This window comes from Neomonachus schauinslandi, chromosome 9 (genome assembly GCF_002201575.2).
Source record: "Neomonachus schauinslandi chromosome 9, ASM220157v2, whole genome shotgun sequence".
Lineage (NCBI taxonomy): Eukaryota > Metazoa > Chordata > Mammalia > Carnivora > Phocidae > Neomonachus > Neomonachus schauinslandi.
Genome location: NC_058411.1, coordinates 74,753,095 through 74,773,178, shown reverse-complemented (window position 1 = coordinate 74,773,178; position 20,084 = coordinate 74,753,095). Strand labels below are relative to the sequence as shown.

The 20,084-nt window shown below is 40.7% G+C and overlaps 1 protein-coding gene across 1 annotated transcript in view; it reads right to left on the bottom strand.

The window, feature by feature from the left end:
- The window catches only part of AVEN (apoptosis and caspase activation inhibitor), a 184,502-nt gene extending 166,199 nt beyond the window's left edge, over positions 1-18,303 (bottom strand). The window contains exon 1 of the mRNA XM_021695512.2: positions 18,059-18,303. Coding sequence (XP_021551187.1) covers positions 18,059-18,301 — 243 coding nt within the window. The 5' untranslated portion in view covers positions 18,302-18,303. The remainder of the gene's footprint in view (positions 1-18,058) is intronic.
- Between the last annotated feature and the right edge of the window lie 1,781 nt (positions 18,304-20,084).

Here is a 20,084-nt window from a genome sequence, read left to right as displayed (position 1 = left end):
GGTCAAAAAACAAAAAAGAAAAGCTATCTTGCCCAGAGAATATTCATTCAAGAAAACTATCAAGTCATATAAATTACCATAAACAAAAAGGAAAAGCTGGGAACATAAAGAGCTTCCAAAGAGCATATTAATATACAACTTATATGTTCGTTAATATATTAGTATTCTGTAGACATAGAGAGGGACACTGGCCAACTGTCTGTGTTTATACAATGTATTCAGTCAGCTCCTGCACTAAAAAAGAAAGATACCTTTTCAATTTGTTCTTTTATAATAAATGTGTATTTAAAGACAGACTAGCTTCAGAAGCAGGGACGTACAGATGGCTATGGCACTGACCTGTCTCTACATACATAAATTGCACTATAAACTCAGTTTCTACAATCCAAAAAATTAAGAAAATAGTGTAAACAAAAGTCAATATACAAAAGAGGCTAATAACCCAAAATAAAAGAACTCCCAAAGTGTATTTATTCCACAATATTTATTCCGTACAGTTCTCTCTTGACTCTAAGCCATTAATGCTCAGTAACAAATGAAACTATATTGAAATTTCACAAATACGGTCATACATAACCAGATCTGGAGTTTATACAAGTCAGTTTCAGTCAACATCATCTAGAAATACCTATGCCAAGGATAAAATATTGAACAGCATATTAAACTCACAGGTTTGCTAATTATCCTTGCCTGGGGCGCCTGGGTGGCTCAGTTGGTTAAAGCGACTGCCTTTGGCTCGGGTCATGATCCTGGAGTTCCAGGATCGAGTCCCGCATTGGGCTCCCTGCTCAGCGGGGAGTCTGCTTCTCCCTCTGACCCTCCCCCCTCTCATGTACTCTCTCTCATTTTCGCTCTCTCAAATAAATAAATAAATCTTTAAAAAAAAATTATTATCCTTGCCTGAATTACACTGGACTATGAAATACAGTGATGGTCAATCAGAGATAACGACCACGCCTCTAAAAGATAAGAAACCCCATCATCAAAAGGTGTCCTTCTAGAACTTGTTTCTCTGATTGCTACTCTTCTCTCTGTGGGTAAGCCTGTACTATTCCAACAGAACAAGGGGAGGAGAGGCGCAAAAGAGAATGAGGAGTGTGTATCAGAGTTTCCAGGCTGGTTTGAAGTAATATCAACAATCTAGAAGGCCGTCAAAATTGAAAAGTAAAGAATTATAATCACTACCAAGATTTTGCTGCTGTTGTGTGGTTTTGATCGGCTCGACAAAGGTCTGAACACGGTCATCTGTGTAATGACTAAAGCAGGGAATGAGTGTTACTCCTGTTGGAAAAATGCTGGACTGCTTACCCCACCTGCTGTTCATGGGTAAAACTGTGATTTGCTTGCTGGTTTCATTTCGGCCGCCTGCACCTGAGGCCTCGGCATGGCCCAGAAATTTTCTTTTCATTGTTTGGAAGCTGGACAAGGGCCTTGGAATTAATACGTCTAGTTCAGCCTTCATTCGACAGATGGCTTGATTGTCCTTTATTTGATTAAGCCAAAAAGCACTTACACTTTGCTTTTAACTCTACCATTCACTTCTTTTTTTTCTTTTTAAAGATTTTATTTATTTGACAGAGAGAGACACAGCAAGAGAGGGAATACAAGCAGGGGGAGTGGGAGAGGGAGAAGCAGGCTTCCACGGAGCAGGGAGCTCGACGCGGGGCTCGATCCCAGGGTCCTGGGATCATGACCTGAGCTGAAGGCAGACGCTTAACGACTGAGCCACCCAGGTGCTACCTCTACCATTCACTTCTGATGGTTAAAAATCCTTTAATCACAACTTTTTGCAAAGAGGAATGAGGCATCAGCATTTCGGTCACTTCTAAGCAATCTGTATTTCCAGAAGGGGTCCTTACAGAGCACTGTGAAGCTAACGCTTATTTTTGTTTTCATCTACAGGATGATTTAATTGATTATAACTAGAATGATCGCACTCTAAAATCAAGCAATCTCTTAAAGACTTTTCACATTTAAATATTTTATAAGTGAGACAGGGAGGGAATGAGAATGAATTAATGCTTGTTGGCTATAGACGTCCCAACTTCAGAAAAAAGAAAAAGAAGAAACCAAAAAATTGAGAAGGCAAATGGATGCAAAACTTTCCCAGTCTTTTTAATATCACATATCACAGCAGCCCACTAGGAACCTCTTATGTTTAAGGAACTAGAATTTGGGAATGGGAGTATGATTTTAACAGCTTGGGGAGTGCAGTGTGGTGAAGCCACATGCCTAGACTTTAGGATACTGGGCAGAAATCTCAATTTCTTTTTCTAATTGAAGTATAGTTGACACCCAGCGTTACATTAATTTCAGGTGTACAACATAGTAATTCAACAAATCTATATATTAGGCTGTGCTCCCCACCAAGTGTAGCTACCACATGTCACCATACAATGTTATTACAATATCATATTCCCCATTCAGTACCTTTCATCCCCATGACTTATTCATTTCATAACTGGAAGCCTGCACCTCCCACTCCCCTTCCCCATTTTGCCCCTTTCCCTTGCCCCTTTCCTCAGGCAGCTATCAATTTGTTCTCTGTGAGAAATCCCAATTTCTAAGTCATTTGGTAGAAAACCTTAAATTTCCATCTCCATATTTAACCACTCCACCTTCTGCTATCTCAAAGAGTAATGAGATATATATTGAATAAACTAGAAAGGCTTAAGTCAGTAAATCAAAAGGATGAACTACAATTCAATATAGCCTAACCAACTGCTATATTAAAAAGAAAGATATTTATGTTTGATGGGAAAACACGAAAAGTACTTAATTGTTCTAGGAGGAAAAAAATTCAGAATTCATTGTTTTGATCACTCACAACAAAATGTTAAATCTCCTCCTAGAAGTCAGAAACCTCAAGTTCAAATATTAATCCCACTGCCAATTACTTGGCTGTATCCTTAAAAAGGCCTGACTCTACCCAATTACTATTTCTTCACCTGTAAAACTACATTTAATACCGCCTACCTCTTTCACAGGGAGATTCTGATAATCATTTAAACCTAAGGATTTCTTTTAGGGCCTACTCTGAAGAAGCAGTTTTGGTTCATTTATATTTTATATTTTTTTTATTTCCTTACTCCTATGAGTAATGCATGCTCATGGTAACAGAATAAAAATTAAAGTAGTTCAGAAAGATATAAAAAAGGAAAAGTTCCCTCATCTTCCTTATCTCCTAGTCTCATTCCACAAAGGTAACTACTACGTATGTTTCCCCTAGAGCCTTCCAGAAATAGTCTCTGCATATGGATGAATATCTTCTTTTTACACAAATGGAAAGATACCACACTGACTTTCCTTAAGTAACTGCTCCCCTCAATATAGGGCATTTTACATATCTACCCCAGTCTTGGGCATTCCTCCACAGACACACCATAATTTATTTAGAAATTGTTTCCAGGGGCGCCTGGGTGGCTCAGTCGCGTCTGCCTTCGGCTCAGGTCATGATCTCAGGGTCCTGGGATCGAGCCCCGCATCGGGCTCCCTGCTCGGCAGGAAGCCTGCTTCTCCCTCTCCCACTCCCCCTGCTTGTGTTCCCTCTCTCGCTGTGTCTCTGTCAAATAAATAAACAAAAAATCTAAAAAATATATTTAAAAAAAAAAGAAATTGTTTCCAGCTTTTCCTTAAACAATGTTGCAATGAATAATCGTCCACTTATATTTGCTAACTTGTTCAGACATACCTGCAAAATAATACAGAATAATACAGAATACAAAATAATACAGAACTTCGGGGCCACAAGCTAAATTTTGATGTCAAATTGCCTCATTTATAGGTTGTATCAATTTCCATCAAAAGAAAAGTATTAGCCAATACTGAATATGATCAACACTTTTTTAAAAACACATAGTTTTAGGGGCACCTGGGTGACACCTTCGGTTAAGCATACACCCCCTTGGTTTCAGCTCAGGTCATGATCTCAGGGTCGTGAAATGGAGCCTGGCATCAGGCTCCTTGCTCAGTGGGGAGTCTGCTTGAGATCCTCTCTCCCCCTCCCTCTGCCCCCCCCCCCCCCCCGCTCCAGCACTCTTTGTCTCTCTCTAAAATAAATAAATAAATCTTAAAAACGACAACAACAAAAACCCCACATCGTTTTAAAGGCTTTTTTTTTTTTAATTCTTATGTTAATCCCCATACATTTCATCATTAGTTTTAGATGTAGTGTTCCATGATTCATTGTTTGTGCATTAACACCCAGTGCTCCATGCAGAATGTGCCCTCCTCAATACCCACCACCAGGCTAACCCATCCTCCCACCCCCCTCCCCTCTAGAACCCTCAGTTTGTTTATCAGAGTCCATCATCTCTCATGGTTCGTCTACCCCTCTGATTTTCCCCGCTTCATTCTTCCCCTCCCGCTACCTTCTTCTTTTTTTTTTTTCCTTAACATATATTGCATTATTTGTTTCAGAGGTACAGATCTGAGATTCAACAGTCTTGCACAATTCACAGAGCACATACCCTCCCCAGTATCTATCACCCAGTCACCCCATCCCTCTCACCCCACCCCCCACTCCAGCAACCCTCAGTTTGTTTCCTGAGATTAAGAATTCCTCATATCAGTGAGATCATATGATACATGTCTTTCTCTGTTTGACTTATTTCGCTCAACATAATACCCTCCAGTTCCATCCACGTCGTTGCAAATGGCAAGATCGCATTCCTTTTGATGGCTGCATAATATTCCATTGTATATATATACCACATCTTCTTTATCCATTCATCTGTCGATGGACATCTTGGCTCTTTCCACAGTTTGGCTATTGTGGACATTGCTGCTATAAACGTCGGGGTGCACATACCCTTTCGGATCCCTACTTTTGTATCTTTGGGGTAAATACCCAGTAGTTAAAAGGCTCTTTCTATAATGTACTTTCCTTACGAAGTTTATCCACAAGGAAATTAACATGGATTTTTAAATATTTGTAAGCAATCTATGTTTCCACCATCTCGTTAAAGCAAATAAAAAACCCACAATTTCCATTTATCAAAAGAAACACAATTAATAATAATAATTTAAAAATTCAGGCCAAAATATTCCAGAAAAGAGAACTGGTTGCCACAAACTGAATACAGTTAGCCATCATCAAAATGAAGGGCCTTTGTATCGTTACCGTTATGACCCTAAAATTTTACCATTATGCTAAAAATGTAAATGTCTCTAAATACTGGATACTTGTCTATGTTCCCCCAGGGTTTTAAAAGTGTTGCTATGACGCTAGTGTCTTTTACCTAGAATGAGGTGTGTAACAATTTAAAAATTATAAGAAAATCATAAGAAAACAAAATTTGAGCCATAAGAATGCTCGGGCCTGGGTTAGGTCCTGACCTAACTTTACAGCATAAAGGAACGTTAACAAAATGCTGGTGTGCTTTCATTCTTCCCTGCTAGGTTAAAAAAAGATTTCTCTAATCCCATTATTTTCCACATAAAATAAACACAGCACATTTTTACGAATAAATTATAGTTTAAATTTAATAAGTATGTTCTCTTGCCAACTCATCACTAACAGTTTAAGGAAAAAAAACATAAAATAAACACTAAAATTTCTTACAGAATCTGCCATTTCAAATATCATAATAAAAAATACAGAATTATATAATCAGCTTTAAAAATATTTAATAACTGACCCCAAAAAATGGCAAAGGTAAAAGTGGCAAGGAATCCGACGTATAGACAAGGTAAGAATAAAGCTTGATTAATATATATAACAAATTGAGTATAACCAGATAAAAAGAGAACAAAATAGTGAAAAGGGGTTCTCTAGATAAAAGATCTCTCAAGGTGCCTGGCTCAGTCAATAGAGCATGTAACTCTTGAACTCAAGGCCAAGAGTTCAAGTGCCACACTGGGTGTAGAGATTACTTAAAAAAAAAAAAATCTCTGGATACTATAATTCCTGTTTTAAAATATCTGTTGTTTGCATTGAATTATAAAGTTTAATAGACTTAGAACTAGGAGAATATAAAATCCAATGTGAATTAATGTTTGTATATAAATCTGGCCCTTGGGTGAGCAATCTCTTTTTAGCTACTGAGCTTTCAACCATTAAAAGAGGAGTACTTCAAATAGTATAACAAACACAAATGAAACATAAAGGGTTCTCCTGTCCTGAACTCCCAAAATGACACTGCCTAAAAACACACTCGCTCTAGCTTGCACCATTTACCTTCCAAATTACCTTCTCAATGCTATTAGTCATTCAACAAACGTTTATGGAACTCTTTCTGAAAATCATAATGCTGTGTCATGTACAGGCCCTCAGGTAGCTTAAAATTAATGAAACAGACATACAAGAAGTAAATAATTAACTGTAATAAAATGAGGGATGAAAGTAAGTGCTATATGTTTCTGAAGTACCAACACTGCTAACTGAGGAAAACCAGAAGCTTCACAGAGAAAGGTGGCATTTGAACTGAGGGTTCAATAAAGGAGGAACAGGGTGCTGGGTGGCTCAGTTGGTTAAGCGACTGCCTTCGGCTCAGGTCATGATCCTGGAGTCCCAGGATCAAGTCCCGCATCGGGCTCCCTGCTCAGCAGGGAGTCTGCTTCTCCCTCTGACCCTCCCCCCTCTCATGTGCTCTCTCTCTCTCATATAAATAAAATCTTTAAAAAAATAAAATAAAATAAAGGAGGAATAAGATTTTGAAAAATGGAAAGTGTGAAAAATATAACAGTAGAATATGGATTACAAACTATAGAATTCTGGCTAATTTAAGCAGAAAAGGAGTTTACTAAAGGAATTTCCTCATTCTAAAGTAGCTCCTAAAATTGATGAGAAATCTAGAGGCTGGAGGAAAACAAAAGTCAGGAAACAGGCTGTTGAGAACTCAGATACAGTAACGTAACAGAAATAGATGAGATACGATGCCATGGTAACTGCCATAGTGAATAATCTCTAATTGTCCCCCATCTATAGGTCACTGCCTCAAGATCCAAAGCCTGATAAAGGACATTAATGAGTCAACTGGCAAAATCTCAATAAAGTTAGATAATAGTATTCTATCAATGTTAATTTCCTAATTGCAATCATTGTGCTATGATTGTATGAAATTTCCTTGCTTTTAGGAAATATGCACTGAAGTGTTTAGGGGTAAAGGGGCATTATGTCAACTATTTACTCTTCAAGATTAAAAAAATCTTTAAGGGGTGCCTGGGTGGCTCAGTCAGGTAAGTGTCTGACTCTCAATCTCAGCTCAGGTCTTGAGCTCTGGGTCAAGAGTTCAAGCCTTGTGCTGAATAGTGCATGTATATGTAGAGAGACAGAAATGGGAGGAGAGAGAGACAGGTATCAAGCCTATCTAAACTAAAGTGATCATCTTTCCCCACGAAACTTGTTTGTACTTACCACAGTGCATGACAGCACACAATCCTATCACCCTATTATTTACATATACATCATATATAATAGTCCTTATGCATCATCTTGCCTGCTTGTCTCACCTTATTTTATAATCAAAGTACATGTGTAGAATCTTCTTTTCAAAGTAGAACATATTTGTTTGATCATACACATGTTTAAAATTTTGAATTAAAAAAAGGTAAAGTTCCACATAATCCCTATATTTTCCCCATTCCAAACACAGTTAATAGTTTGATATGTATTTATATCCTTTTAGGGTCCTAATACATGCAGGTATCATAATTTTTACATAAGCACAGTATTCTCTTTTTTCCCTTAAAAGTCTTATCACAATATCTTTCCAGTTTTATATGGGAGAAAATGTACATCAAAATGTTAAGAGTGATTATTTCTGGATGGTAATTTTATAGGTAATTTTTATTTTCTTCTTGGTATTTTTCTGTCATTAAACAGAATAGGTCAAACTTTTTGATTTAGGAGATACTTGTATCACTGATACAAAAGGGAAGGAAAGGAAACAGACTAATTATTTTGTCGGGGGGGCAGAGGAGAGAGAGAGAATCCCAAGCAGGCTCCACACCCAATGCAGGGCTCAATCCTACAACCTTGAGATCATGACCTGAGCCAAAATCAAGAATCAGAGACTTAACCAACTGAGCCACCCAGGCTCCCCAACAGATTAATTTTCACAACCGAGGAAGGCATGTTGAGAGAGGTCATACTTGAGATAAGTCTGGAACTGAAGAAATTACATAATGAAGATCATGATGTAATATGCATCAAGCACATATAAGTGAATGTCACCCAGAATATAGTAAAAAATATAAAGTATAAATTAGGTGCTAACATCTTCATAAAATGATGTGTGTAACAATTTAAATGAACCAAAGATTTACAACAATCCAAGGAGTACCTTGAAATAATAATTATTCTCTGTCTGTAATTCTTCAACTCTAATATTTCCAGAGGTCCCATTCTGCATGAAATCACTGTGGTGCCACCCACCAGAGTGGACACTAATCCTCAAGCTTTAACAGCACTTTGTTCTCCCCTCCCTGCCTGCCAGGAAGTCAACTGGAAAACAGATGAGGCACAAACCTGAGCCCCCCTCCCCACCAACTCTGTAAAAACCATCTCTTTTAGGTCTATTTCCATTTTGTAAAATGAAAAATCAACTTGTCTACTTTATTTCTCCTTTCAGTGAATGTAAAATACGTGCTCTTAAAATAACATTTCCTGGTCACCTCTTAATTCAGTGATTCTCTTGGCTGTAAAGAGGAGAAAAATATTTTTTTTAAAACAGGAATTGTTCGGGACGCCTGGGTGGCTCAGTCGGTTAAGTGGCTGCCTTTGGCCCAGGTCATGATCCCAGGGTCCTGGGATGGAGTCCCACATCGGGCTCCTTGCTCAGCGGGAAGCCTGCTTCTCCCCCTCTCTCCCTCTGCTTGTGCTCTCTCAGTCAAATAAATAAATAAATAAATCTTTTAAAAAAATCTTAAAAAAAAAAACAGGAATTGTTCTACAAATTCATACTGGCACAGTAAAGAAGCAACAAACCAAAACACAACTTGGAAATGATGTGAAGATTTTTTTTTAAAGACTTTTATTATTTATTTATTTGAGAGAGAAAGTGAGAAACAGCATGAGAGGGGAGAGGGTCAGAGGGAGAAGCAGGCTCCCCACCAAGCCGGGAGCCCGATGTGGGACTCGATCCCAGGACTCCTGAGTCAAAGGCAGCCGCTTAACCAACTGAGCCACCCAGGTGCCCCTGATGTGAAGATTAATAAGGGAAAATAGGAAGCCAACTTTGTCTTTCAAAAAAGATTCATTTGTCATCAAGCTTTGCTCCCAGAAAACTCGTAACTTCTTTGGAAGGACTTGAAGTTTATGTATCTGCAACAGGGATTGAGCCTTTTTCAGTAAGACTAGGCTTTAATTAGCCCAAATATCAAAGACATGTTATTTTATTATCAGCCTTGTAGTGAAAGGAAAAAATGAGGGGGAAGAATCTCAGTCCTTAATATCATGAAGCCAGCTCCTGGGATATGACCTTTCGATCAACAATAGGACCACAGATTCCAAATCCACTATTTAAATGAAACCCACACTGCATTAATTAGACTTTGAGAATGAATACTCACTAAATACTTTAAATTTTCCCCAAATGTAGCTGTTAATGATCTTTTCAAGCCAGCGATTATAGAAACCTAAATAGGGTAACTAATTATTTCACAGAATACACATGCATTAACAAAATCTCTCAACACTAGTAACTTCCCAACGCTAAATACAGAAAGGGAGGAATCACAGTACTGATAACCCAAGAATATATATGAATTTTTGGTAACAGTTCTGTCATCTCAATTATGCTTTGCTTAGGTTAATATTAAAATGTTTGCTATCCCTGGGTGCCTGGGTGGCTCAGTCGGTTAAGCGTCTGCCTTCGGCTCAGGTCATGATCCCGGGGTCCTGGGATCGAGCCCCGCATCGGGCTCCCTGCTCCGCGGGGAGCCTGCTTCTCCCTCTCTCTCTGCTGCTCCCCCTGCTTGTGCTCTCTCTCTCTTTCTCAAATAAATAATAAAATCTTAAAAAAAATTTTTTTAAATGTTTGCTATCCCTCAACACAAGTTTGACTTGGTACTAAGGAAGTATTGAAGGGTGCCTGGGTGGGTCAGTTGGTTAAAGCATCTGCCTTCAGATCCCAGGGTCATGGGATAGCGCCCTGCATCCGATCCTCCCTTCTCAGCAGGGAGTCTGCTCCTCTGCTCCTCCCCATGCTCACGCTCTCTCCGTCTCTCTCAAATAAATAAATAAAACTTTAAAAAAAGAGAGAGAGAGAAGTACTGATCAGACGTATTTGTATCAGTCCTTAATAGCAAGAGGACACAAAGGGAGGATTAAGTATATACAACAGGGATTTCATTCTATCAATCTCCTACATATTTTTTAATTTCCCTGCTGTTTGCCCATATCAATGACATGACATGGATGGTAGGGAACAGTATCCCTGGGAGTGCTGTTTTTACAGAAATTGTCTTTTAAACAATTTAAGGCTGATGGACAAATTGGTTGGTCAAATTCTAAAACAGCATCCTAGCAACATCAGAATAAAATTAAGCACATCGATTTGTGTTTCTTGTCAATGTCCTTTGACACCCATTCAAAAGTGAAATGTTTTCTTTTAATTTTTTATTTAAATTCAATTAGCCAACATAGTACATCATTAGTTTCAGATGTAGTGTTCAATAATTTCTCACTTGCATATAACACCCAGTGCTCATTACAACTGCCCTCCTTTAGGTCCATCACCCAGTTACCCCATCCCCCCCCCACCTCCCCTCCAGCAACCCTCAGTTTCTTTCAAAAGTGAAATATTATCTATATCAATTACCTATGCACTGCCCCATGACACCTTTATAGAAAATTTTCAAACCAACAAAATTGTTGAGTATTTCCATCCAAAAGAAAAAAAAATTAACAGTATTAAACCATTTGCTCTTGGTACCTCAACACACACACGTGCACGTACTCACACATACACAAATGGCTTCTAGAAAGAAAATGAAATTTCAAAACGAATGAATCCAATGCCCCAACAAGCTCATCAATCATACCTATAAAAGAGAAATAATTATGTGTCAGTATGGTCTTTATTTCTCCCTTTGATATTTCAAAGTGCATCAGGAAACAGTGACATCTGAATAGAAAACACATTTTCAACCACTTAATTTCTTTTTTATAAAAGTCTAGAAGGGGGTGCCTGGGTGGCTCAGTCAGTTTAAGTGTCCAACTCTTGATCTCGGCTCAGGTCTTGATCTCACAGTCATGAGTTTGAGCCCCGTGGTGGGCTCTACACTGGGCGTGGAGCCTACTTTAAAAAAAAAGTCTAGAGGGGTATCTGGCTGGCTCCGTCAGCAGATTTTAGGGTTGTCAGTTCAAGCCACATGTTGCAGGTAGAATTTACTTAAAAAAAAAAAAAGTAAAACAAAACAAAAACATGCTGTATTGTGGGTAGGACCAAATAATCTATACAGCCTCTCTAAAGCTCACTTGCCCAGTACTATGGAAAATAATTACTACTTTTCCTAGAAAAAACAGGCTTAGTAACTAATTCCCCAGGAAACAGACCTGGGAGTCTTAAATTATGAGCTTGCCATTTCTCATCCTAGCATCAGTTAAAACAAAAATGGTGACACTGTTAAGAATGACAACAATCAGAAACCATATTCTGCAAGTGGTGCATAGCCCCCACACCAAAAAATAAATAAATAAATAAAACAAAACCAACTCTCAGGGTAAATACATGTAATAAACTATCTTCCTTAAAAAAAAAAAAAAAGTAAGTAATGTGATCTTAGTCAACAGGCCCAAAATGGAGTATACATATAGGGATTCATGAAGATTTCTCAAAAAATATATGAGCAAGGATTCTTAAGTCTCAGTTACTCAATCAATGTCCAAACTCTTTCCCAAAAGCCGTCCTAGAAAGTACTTGAGGACCGGCAACCCCTTCTCCGCCATTCTCACTCTGACTGTGGTGCATTCCCTGAGCAAGCAAAGGGATAATTTTTTTAATATAGGTGTAGATGTTGAGAAAGTGTAACTCTAAAGACCGAGTAACAAGTCCTTTTGCGAGGCATGAAGTTTCCAATTCTTTGCTTTCAACAAAACTGAAGGAGGACCTAATCCGGTTGTCAGCTGACAGATCATTAAAAAAAATTTTATAATAATGATTTTGGTATATAATTAGAAAGGTATTCACAGAATTGAGTGACACATATGATGAAACTCCAACCATTACCATCTACTAATGTTTCTCAGTCCTTATACCTATAAAAATAAAAATTAGGAAGAGAATTGATTCTGAATCCTATCTCATTCAGGAATGTGCAATATTCATCCATGGATACCTACATAAATTCATTAGGGAAAATGAGATCCACTCACAATAAAATTTTACCTTTATGTGTAACAATTGCTAATTAAAATAAATTGTATATTGGGCGCCTGGGTGGCTCAGTTGGTTGGGCGACTGCCTTCGGCTCGGGTCATGATCCCAGGGTCCTGGGATCGAGTCCCGCATCGGGCTCCCGGCTCGGCGGGAGGCCTGCTTCTCCCTCTCCCACTCCCCCTGCTTGTGTTCCTGCTCTCGCTGTCTCTGTCTCTGTCAAAAAAATGGGGAAAAATAAAAAAAAAAAAAAAAAAAAAAAAAAAAAAAATAAATAAATAAATTGTATATTAATCAATGTAATCTTAATTCAACCAAAAAGAAAAAAATTTTACACCCAAGCCCTAAGGTTACAAGATATAAAAAAAAAAAATCAAAATTTGTTACCAGGAAGCAGAAGTGATTGCTAAAAAGTTTTCAGGTTTGAAAATATGTTACACTGGATAAAATTCTACAGAAGATGTGGAATTAAAACATGAAATAAGGGGCACCTCGGTGGCTCAGTTGGTTAAGCGACTGCCTTCGGCTCAGGTCATGATCCTGGAGTCCCTGGATCGAGTCCCGCATCGGGCTCCCTGCTCGGCAGGGAGTCTGCTTCTCCCTCTGACCCTCCTCCCTCTCATGCTCTCTGTATCTCATTCTCTCTGTCTCAAATAAATAAATAAAAATCTTTAAAAAAAAAAAAAACATGAAATAAAAAGAAGAAATAATATAAATTTTCTCACTGCAGAAGAGCTTATTAATGTGATTCTTAAATGGATGATGATGAGTATCAAATCACTGTAGTATTTAGACTCCATCCAGGTATAAGAATGATGTGACAGTTCTATTTAGAATGTCAAATATAGGGGCACCTGGGTGGCTCAGTCGGTTAAGTGTCTGCCTTCAGCTCAGGTCATGATCCCAGGGTCCTGGGATCGAGCCCTGCGTCGGGCTCCGTCCCAGGGTCCTGGGATCGAGCCCTGCGTCGGGCTCCGTCCCAGGGTCCTGGGATCGAGCCCTGCGTCGGGCTCCGTCCCAGGGTCCTGGGATCGAGCCCTGCGTCCGGCTCCGTCCCAGGGTCCTGGGACCGAGCCCTGCGTCGGGCTCCCTGCTCAGCGGGGAGTCTGCTTCTCCCTCTCCTCCCCACTCATGGTCTCTCTCTCTCTCTCTGAAATAAATAAATAAAATCTTTAAAAAAAGTCACTATGCACTTAATTAATTAAAATGTCAAGTATACAGGGCGCCTGGGTGGCTCAGTTGGTTGGGTGACTGCCTTCGAGTCAGGTCATGATCCTGGAGTCCCTGGATGGAGTCCCGCATCGGGCTCCCTGCTCGGCAGGGAGTCTGCTTCTCCCTCTGACCCTCCCCCCTCTCATGTGCTCTCTCTCACTCTCTCTCTCTCAAATAAATAAATAAAATCTTTAAAAAAAAATGTCAAGTATACAATATGCTGGAAATTTTATGTTCAATTTTATGTACAAGTCATACATAATTTATCAAAAAAATTTTAAGAATACTAGCAAAATGTATCAATAATGGAAATATGTAAGTGATATAATGGTCAGTGAGAAAAGCAGACCTCAAAACAGTATACATTAGCAAGGATAAAGATGTCAAAATAGTTTTTGAGGAGTGGTCTGCAGCAGCAGGGTAAAGGGCCAATTCCATGGATTACCAAGAACTAATCTTTTTTTTCTTCTTTTAAAGACTTTATTTTTAAGTCATCTCCACACCCAATCTGGGACTCAAATTTACAACCCCAAGATCGAGAACCACATGCTCTACCGATTGAGCCAGCCAGGCGCCCTTTACCAAGAGCTAATCTTAAAGCAATTTTCTTTTAGGACACTTGAGCACATTCAGTTGCTAACCAAATTTACTTCAGGCTTTCTGAAAAGGGGGAAATACAGCCTAGAGGCTGTCAAGTGTGAACTTTAGTAGCTCCTCAATCTCTGTCTGGCTGACACAGTGAGGGGGACTCCTTTCAGCAACCATGAAGGAGCAAGCGCTTTAGAAACCTGCCAGCAACTTTGATCTGACATCTTTTCCTCTTCCAGATTCACGGTAAGCTTGACCATCAAAGTTAGAGATTTCCCTTTTACTGAAATAGAGCAATGAAAATGTCAAGGGCATCTAGGATTAATTATTATTCAGGCAAAGGATTTATATTATTGTTTGCAAAGCAAAACTTTGGTCGGGAAAAAAAAAAAAAATACCTCCAAGTTCTTACTAAAAGCAGCTGCCGTATAAACGTATAAACGTGGAGCAAGAAAGCAAAGATCTGCTCTCATCCACCATAACTGAATAGGGTATCAGTACTACTTCAAATCCTTATTACCATTTTGGGACATCAGGAAAACAAAAGTGTGTGAAAGGATCACACAACAGTCCGCCACACATCCCTTTTCAAATCTCAAATCACTCCAGAGGCGGTTTAGGGAAGTAGCTGAAAAAACAGTTCTGGAATCAAAATGCCTGGGTTGAATCCAGGTTCTGCCATTTTCTGGTTGCATGATAATGGATAAGTTACTTAACCTCTCCTAACTGTGAGTTACCTGTGCCTCAGTTTTCTCACCTCATGCGAAGTGCTCAATAAATGTGAGGTACTAGGAGGAGGAAAAAAGAAAAAAAACATTCCAAGGACTGCCATTAGGCCTTGACGCCCTCTCTGTAGTAGCTCATCAAAAAGAAAAATTTAATACTAACAAATCCTAGCATTTTTTTTTAAGTTAATGACTACATCCAGGGCAATACCAGGCTTCTAGTGGATATTCAATGAAGATCATTAGCCTTATGATATGCTTACCCAAACTCCGTAAACTTAGGGTTCATGCCATCTACAGAGGGAATGATTTAAGTGCAAGAGACTAGCAGACACAACGTGCTCAGCAAAGTTCCCCTGGAGTACGACTTGTCTCGAAGTTGTTGAGTTTTATTTTGTCTTGATTTCCATGTATCAACCACATGTGTATAGTGATCCAAAGTAGAAAGCAAAAGGCGTAAATAGTATTAAATTCTGGAGTTAGGTAACTAACTGGTCTTTACTCGGCTAAACCTCTATTATGAATTGTTTTCTTTCTGATCATTTCAATTACTCACCATTTGGGGCACAAATGCAACATGGAACATGAGAACAAGGAGGCCTCAGGCAGGGCAATCAGTCTTGTCCCACTTAATCGTTAGGCACCAAGAATGGTATTCTTAGCAAGTCTAAAGATGACTGGTACTTCAGAATCTAAGAAGTGGAAGGAACTTAGAGGTCACAAACCAGACCAAAATGAAGGAGTAATCCTTCCAACGTCTCTTCGTGCAGCTTGGACTGACAAGAGGAGGGCAGGGGTAACAGGTGGAAGCGCTGGTGGCCGCAGCTCTCTGTGATGACCCAAGCGCCGGGCCACACATTCACACACACTAACACACTGAACCATGAAACTGGGAAGTGAAAAAAATCCCAAAAGAAAATATAAGATGGGATTTTTTTTTTAAGGCTATCCCAAAAAGGGATAAAAGCCTAAGTGTTAATAGAATTGGTTACAATATCAGCATATCAAAAAACATATTATTTACTTTCTACACGATACACCACCGTTTTGGTCAATTGAGTTCCACAGAGATGAGTAAGATAGAAGCACCTTCATTCACTCAATTCAAGAAGTTAATGACACTTGTTATTAAAGGCCTATGTGCCGGACGCTTCAGTCAGTACCAAAGGTACGATTACTACAATTACTATTAAAACATGATCCATGAAGCCAGAGTGTCTACCTTGTTCTCAGTAAAGTGGTGACTGGTTCACAAAAATGTAAGCGATAAAACAGAGTTGAGTCAAAAGCAGCTTGGTATAAACCCCAGCTCTGACACTAGTTATAAAAGCTTAGGCAAGTCAATTAACTGAGACAAACCACAAAAGACTCTGGACTCCGGGAAACAAAATGAGGGTTACAGAAGGGATGGGAGTTGGCGGGATGGGGTAAACAGGTGATGGGTATTAAGGAGGGCACGTGTTGTGATGAGCACTGGGTGTTATATGCAACTAATGAATCGTTGAACTCCACATCAAAAACTAATGATGAGTATGTTGGCTAATTGAACATAATTTTTTAAAAAATGAAAATTTTATATATAAAATAGATATAAAATGACATTGTTATAAAGTTTAAATAACCTTAAGTTGTTTAAGAAGTAAAGTTGTAATCAAGTTATATATACATATATATGCAACATATACAATTGAGCCTTGCATACCTCCCAGGATAGGGGTGCCATGGAAAAATCTATGTATAACTTTTGATTCCCTAAAAACTTAACAACTAATAACCTACTGTTGACCGGAAACCTTACCAATAACAGTCGATTAAGACATATTTTGTATGTTACATGTATTAGATACTGTATTCTTACAATAAAGTAAGCTAGAGAAAACATTAAGAAAATCATGAAGAGGAAATACATTAACAGTAACCAAAAAAAAAAAAATCCCCATATAAGTGGACCTACAAACACATCTTGTTCAAGGGTCAATTGTATAAAGTTGTTATAAGGATTGTGTGTTACATAGTGTGCACTAGATTGATCTGAGTTTCCATCATTCCTGCTAAACTGAAACTAAGAATTTCTTCACAACACAATCAGATTTTACTTATTACCTACCGTAATCCTAACCAGGTTAAATATGTTACACTTAGTTTTAAGTTTTCTAATTTTATTTCAAGTAATTGTATTTCTGTATAAAATTACTATCTTTAGGGACACCTTACCTACTATGAGCTCAAGATACTCCAAACATTTCAGTAACAGGAAATTTTGCCTCAACCAAAATTTTTTTTATCTATGAACGTAAGAATTCAAATAGATGACAGTTTTGTAGTACACATTTTAAAATAACAGAACAGCTCATAAAGAGACTGTACTGAAACCCCTTTAGCTGAAATCAATCGAGTAAGAGTTTGCCTATCATTCCCTACTCGAGCTGTAGGAAGTGTCCTTCTATGAATGTGTGAAAAGGTCGATCACATTGCTATTAAAATTCATACCTGACTGCTGAAACATCTACTTCCAGATTGAAAATTTTTAAAAACGAAGGGCAGTGACTCCTGATTCCTATACATATATAATAAAAGAGAACTATGCTATTAAAAGAGAACGGTGCATCCGATCCCGCCCCGAAATACTATGGAGTCCAGTCCATGGGGGCATTCTCTCATTCAGTAAACCTTTATTATTATCCTATCATGTGCTAGGCCTTGCACAGTGAACACAACCCCCACCCCCACCCCCACCCAAAAGAAATGCCTTCCCTCCTAATAACAGGTATGCCTGCCGGTACTGTAAGGCTGCCCAAGTCTCAGCTCCTCCAGACCAAGCCCTGGCCACACCCCCACCCCATAAGGGTCAATCACACGGACACCCCACCCGAATTCAACGGGTGCGCTAGCCTTGCAGCCCTGACACACAGCCTCGGTCCCTGGTTTCTTAGCTATTCCAGTCTCAACCCCTCCGGCAGGCTGCGGACCCCCGAGAGCCGCCACTCCCACCCCAGCTCCGGTTGGAGGTAGCCGGGGAGGTGGGGGGGTTCACCCCTAGAAGCGCCACGTGCACTCCCGGCGCGCGCCCCCGCCGCCCTCCGCTCGTCCCGCGCAGGCGCGGGAGCCGCCGCCGCCGCCCGGCTCGCGCGCGCCCCCTTGCCTCGCGGCCCGCCCCTATCAGCCCCGGTCCCACGCGATTACACCCCGACCCCACCGGCCGGCGCCTCTTACCGGCGCTCTGGCCCCGGCGCCCCGGCCTCCTGGCTCCCGGCGGCCGCCTCGCGGGGCGCCTCCTCCTCGGCCGCCGCGGCCGCCTCGGAAGCCCCGGCCGCGACCCCGGCGGCCGCCACTGTCCCCGCCGCCGCCGCCTCTCGCCACTGCCGCTGCGGCTCCCGCCCGGTCGCGGTCTCCGCAGGGCCGGTCACGGCCGGGCCGGCGGCCGCGGCCGCCCCGAGCTCCTCGCTCCGCCTGCATCTGGCCGCCGCGGAGACGCCCTGGCCCCACCGGAAACGGGTGGCTTGGAGGAGCCGCGAGCGACGGGCCCCCGGTGGCGGCGAGCGCGGGGTGCGGGGCCGGGGATGGAAACCGGCCGCGGCGGGGGCGGGGCCCGGGGCCTGGCAGGTGGGGCCGGAACCGGGGCCCGGGGAAGGCTGGGGCTTCAGAGTCAAAGGCCCGACTTGGGAGAGGGAAGTGGGGGAACGGTCCGTCTGGGGGAGGGCCGGTGGCTTAAGGATGGGTTATAAAGTAAACGGGTGGGTTCAACCGTTTGTATAATAGGAGCTCGTTTTTGTTAAGAAAAATACGAATATGAATGTATTTGCATTAAAAAAATCTAAAACGTATATACCAAAATGTAATCAGAGGTTACCTGTATGGTGAGACTCCCAGTGAGTTAATTTTTCCCTTTTTTCCCCATTTAATCTCCTGATTTTCAAGAATGAATGTGTACAATTATTAAAATTATTCTGAATTCAGGGATCAGGAGGAGGTGTGGAGGAAAAGGCCGGTGGGCCCCAGGTGAGAGGTGTGGCCTACAGCAAGCAAGTGGGATAGAACGGGGCAAAAGTGGTAATGGACGGAAGGGCTCCCAAGTCCTGGAGAGAACTGTTGTAGAAATGACTAGTTTAGGGCGCCTGGGTGGCTCAGTTGGTTAAGCCACTGCCTTCGGCTCAGGTCATGATCCTGGAGTCCCAGGATCGAGTCCCGCATCGGGCTCCCTGCTCGGCAGGGAGTCTGCTTCTCCCTCTGACCCTCCTCCCTCTCATGCTCTCTGTCTCTCATTCTCTGTCTCAAATAAATAAATAAAAATCTTTAAAAAAAAGAAAAAGAAATGACTAGCCCACAGTTACTGAGCACGTGGGTGTTTAATTCTATCAGCCCTGTTAGGTAGGTGCTGCTGTCATCCTTACTTTGCAGATGAGAAGCAGCCCTAGAGGTTAAACAACTTGCCTTATGTGGTGAACCCGCATTTTAACTCAAGCGGGCTCACTCCAGTCTATTCTTGTGTGTGTGTGTGTGTGTCACTTATTTAGTAGAAGTTTTTGAAACTCATCATGATTTAATATTTTTTATTAGTACGTAGTAGTCCATTTTTTAGTCCAGTCTATTCTTTTAACCAGGGGGAAGAAGGGCAATTGGTTATATGGATACATGGAAGCCATCTTTAACTTTGTATTACAGAAAGCACATAAAATAAAAAACGGGGGCTAAAATTCCCCTCATCCAATCAGCACAGCAAAGCAAGTGACTTTTCCCCCCTTCCCAGTCCTTTCTTATATCCATATATACTTAATACTATTCACTGCTTCTAATTGTCTACTCTGTGTCAGGCACACTGCTTAGTCCTGGAGATTTAAAAAAAAAAAAAGCCACTCTCCCTGCCTTCAAGTAGCTCACTTCCCACTTTCCCTAAGGAGGATAACCTTGTAAATAGATGATTGCACTAGTGTGCTGAGTGCAGTGAATGATTCAAGGTGAAGGCCCAAAGGAAGAAAAAAACCCATGCCTAATGAGTAGCCCAAGGCCTCGTGAGAAATAGACCCTTGAGCCAAGGCCTAATGGTTAAGCAGGAGTTTGCCTGGCTAATAAGTGGGATATGGGAGCTTTCTAGACAGGGAACCACTGAAGGATTACAAACTGGAGAGAAACAATCTTAAACATAGTGACTCAGAGCATGGTTCTGAGTGCTCCCTATATAACACTTCATTTAAACCTCACAGCAGCCTTATGAGGTAATACTAGTTTCAGCCCTGTTTTA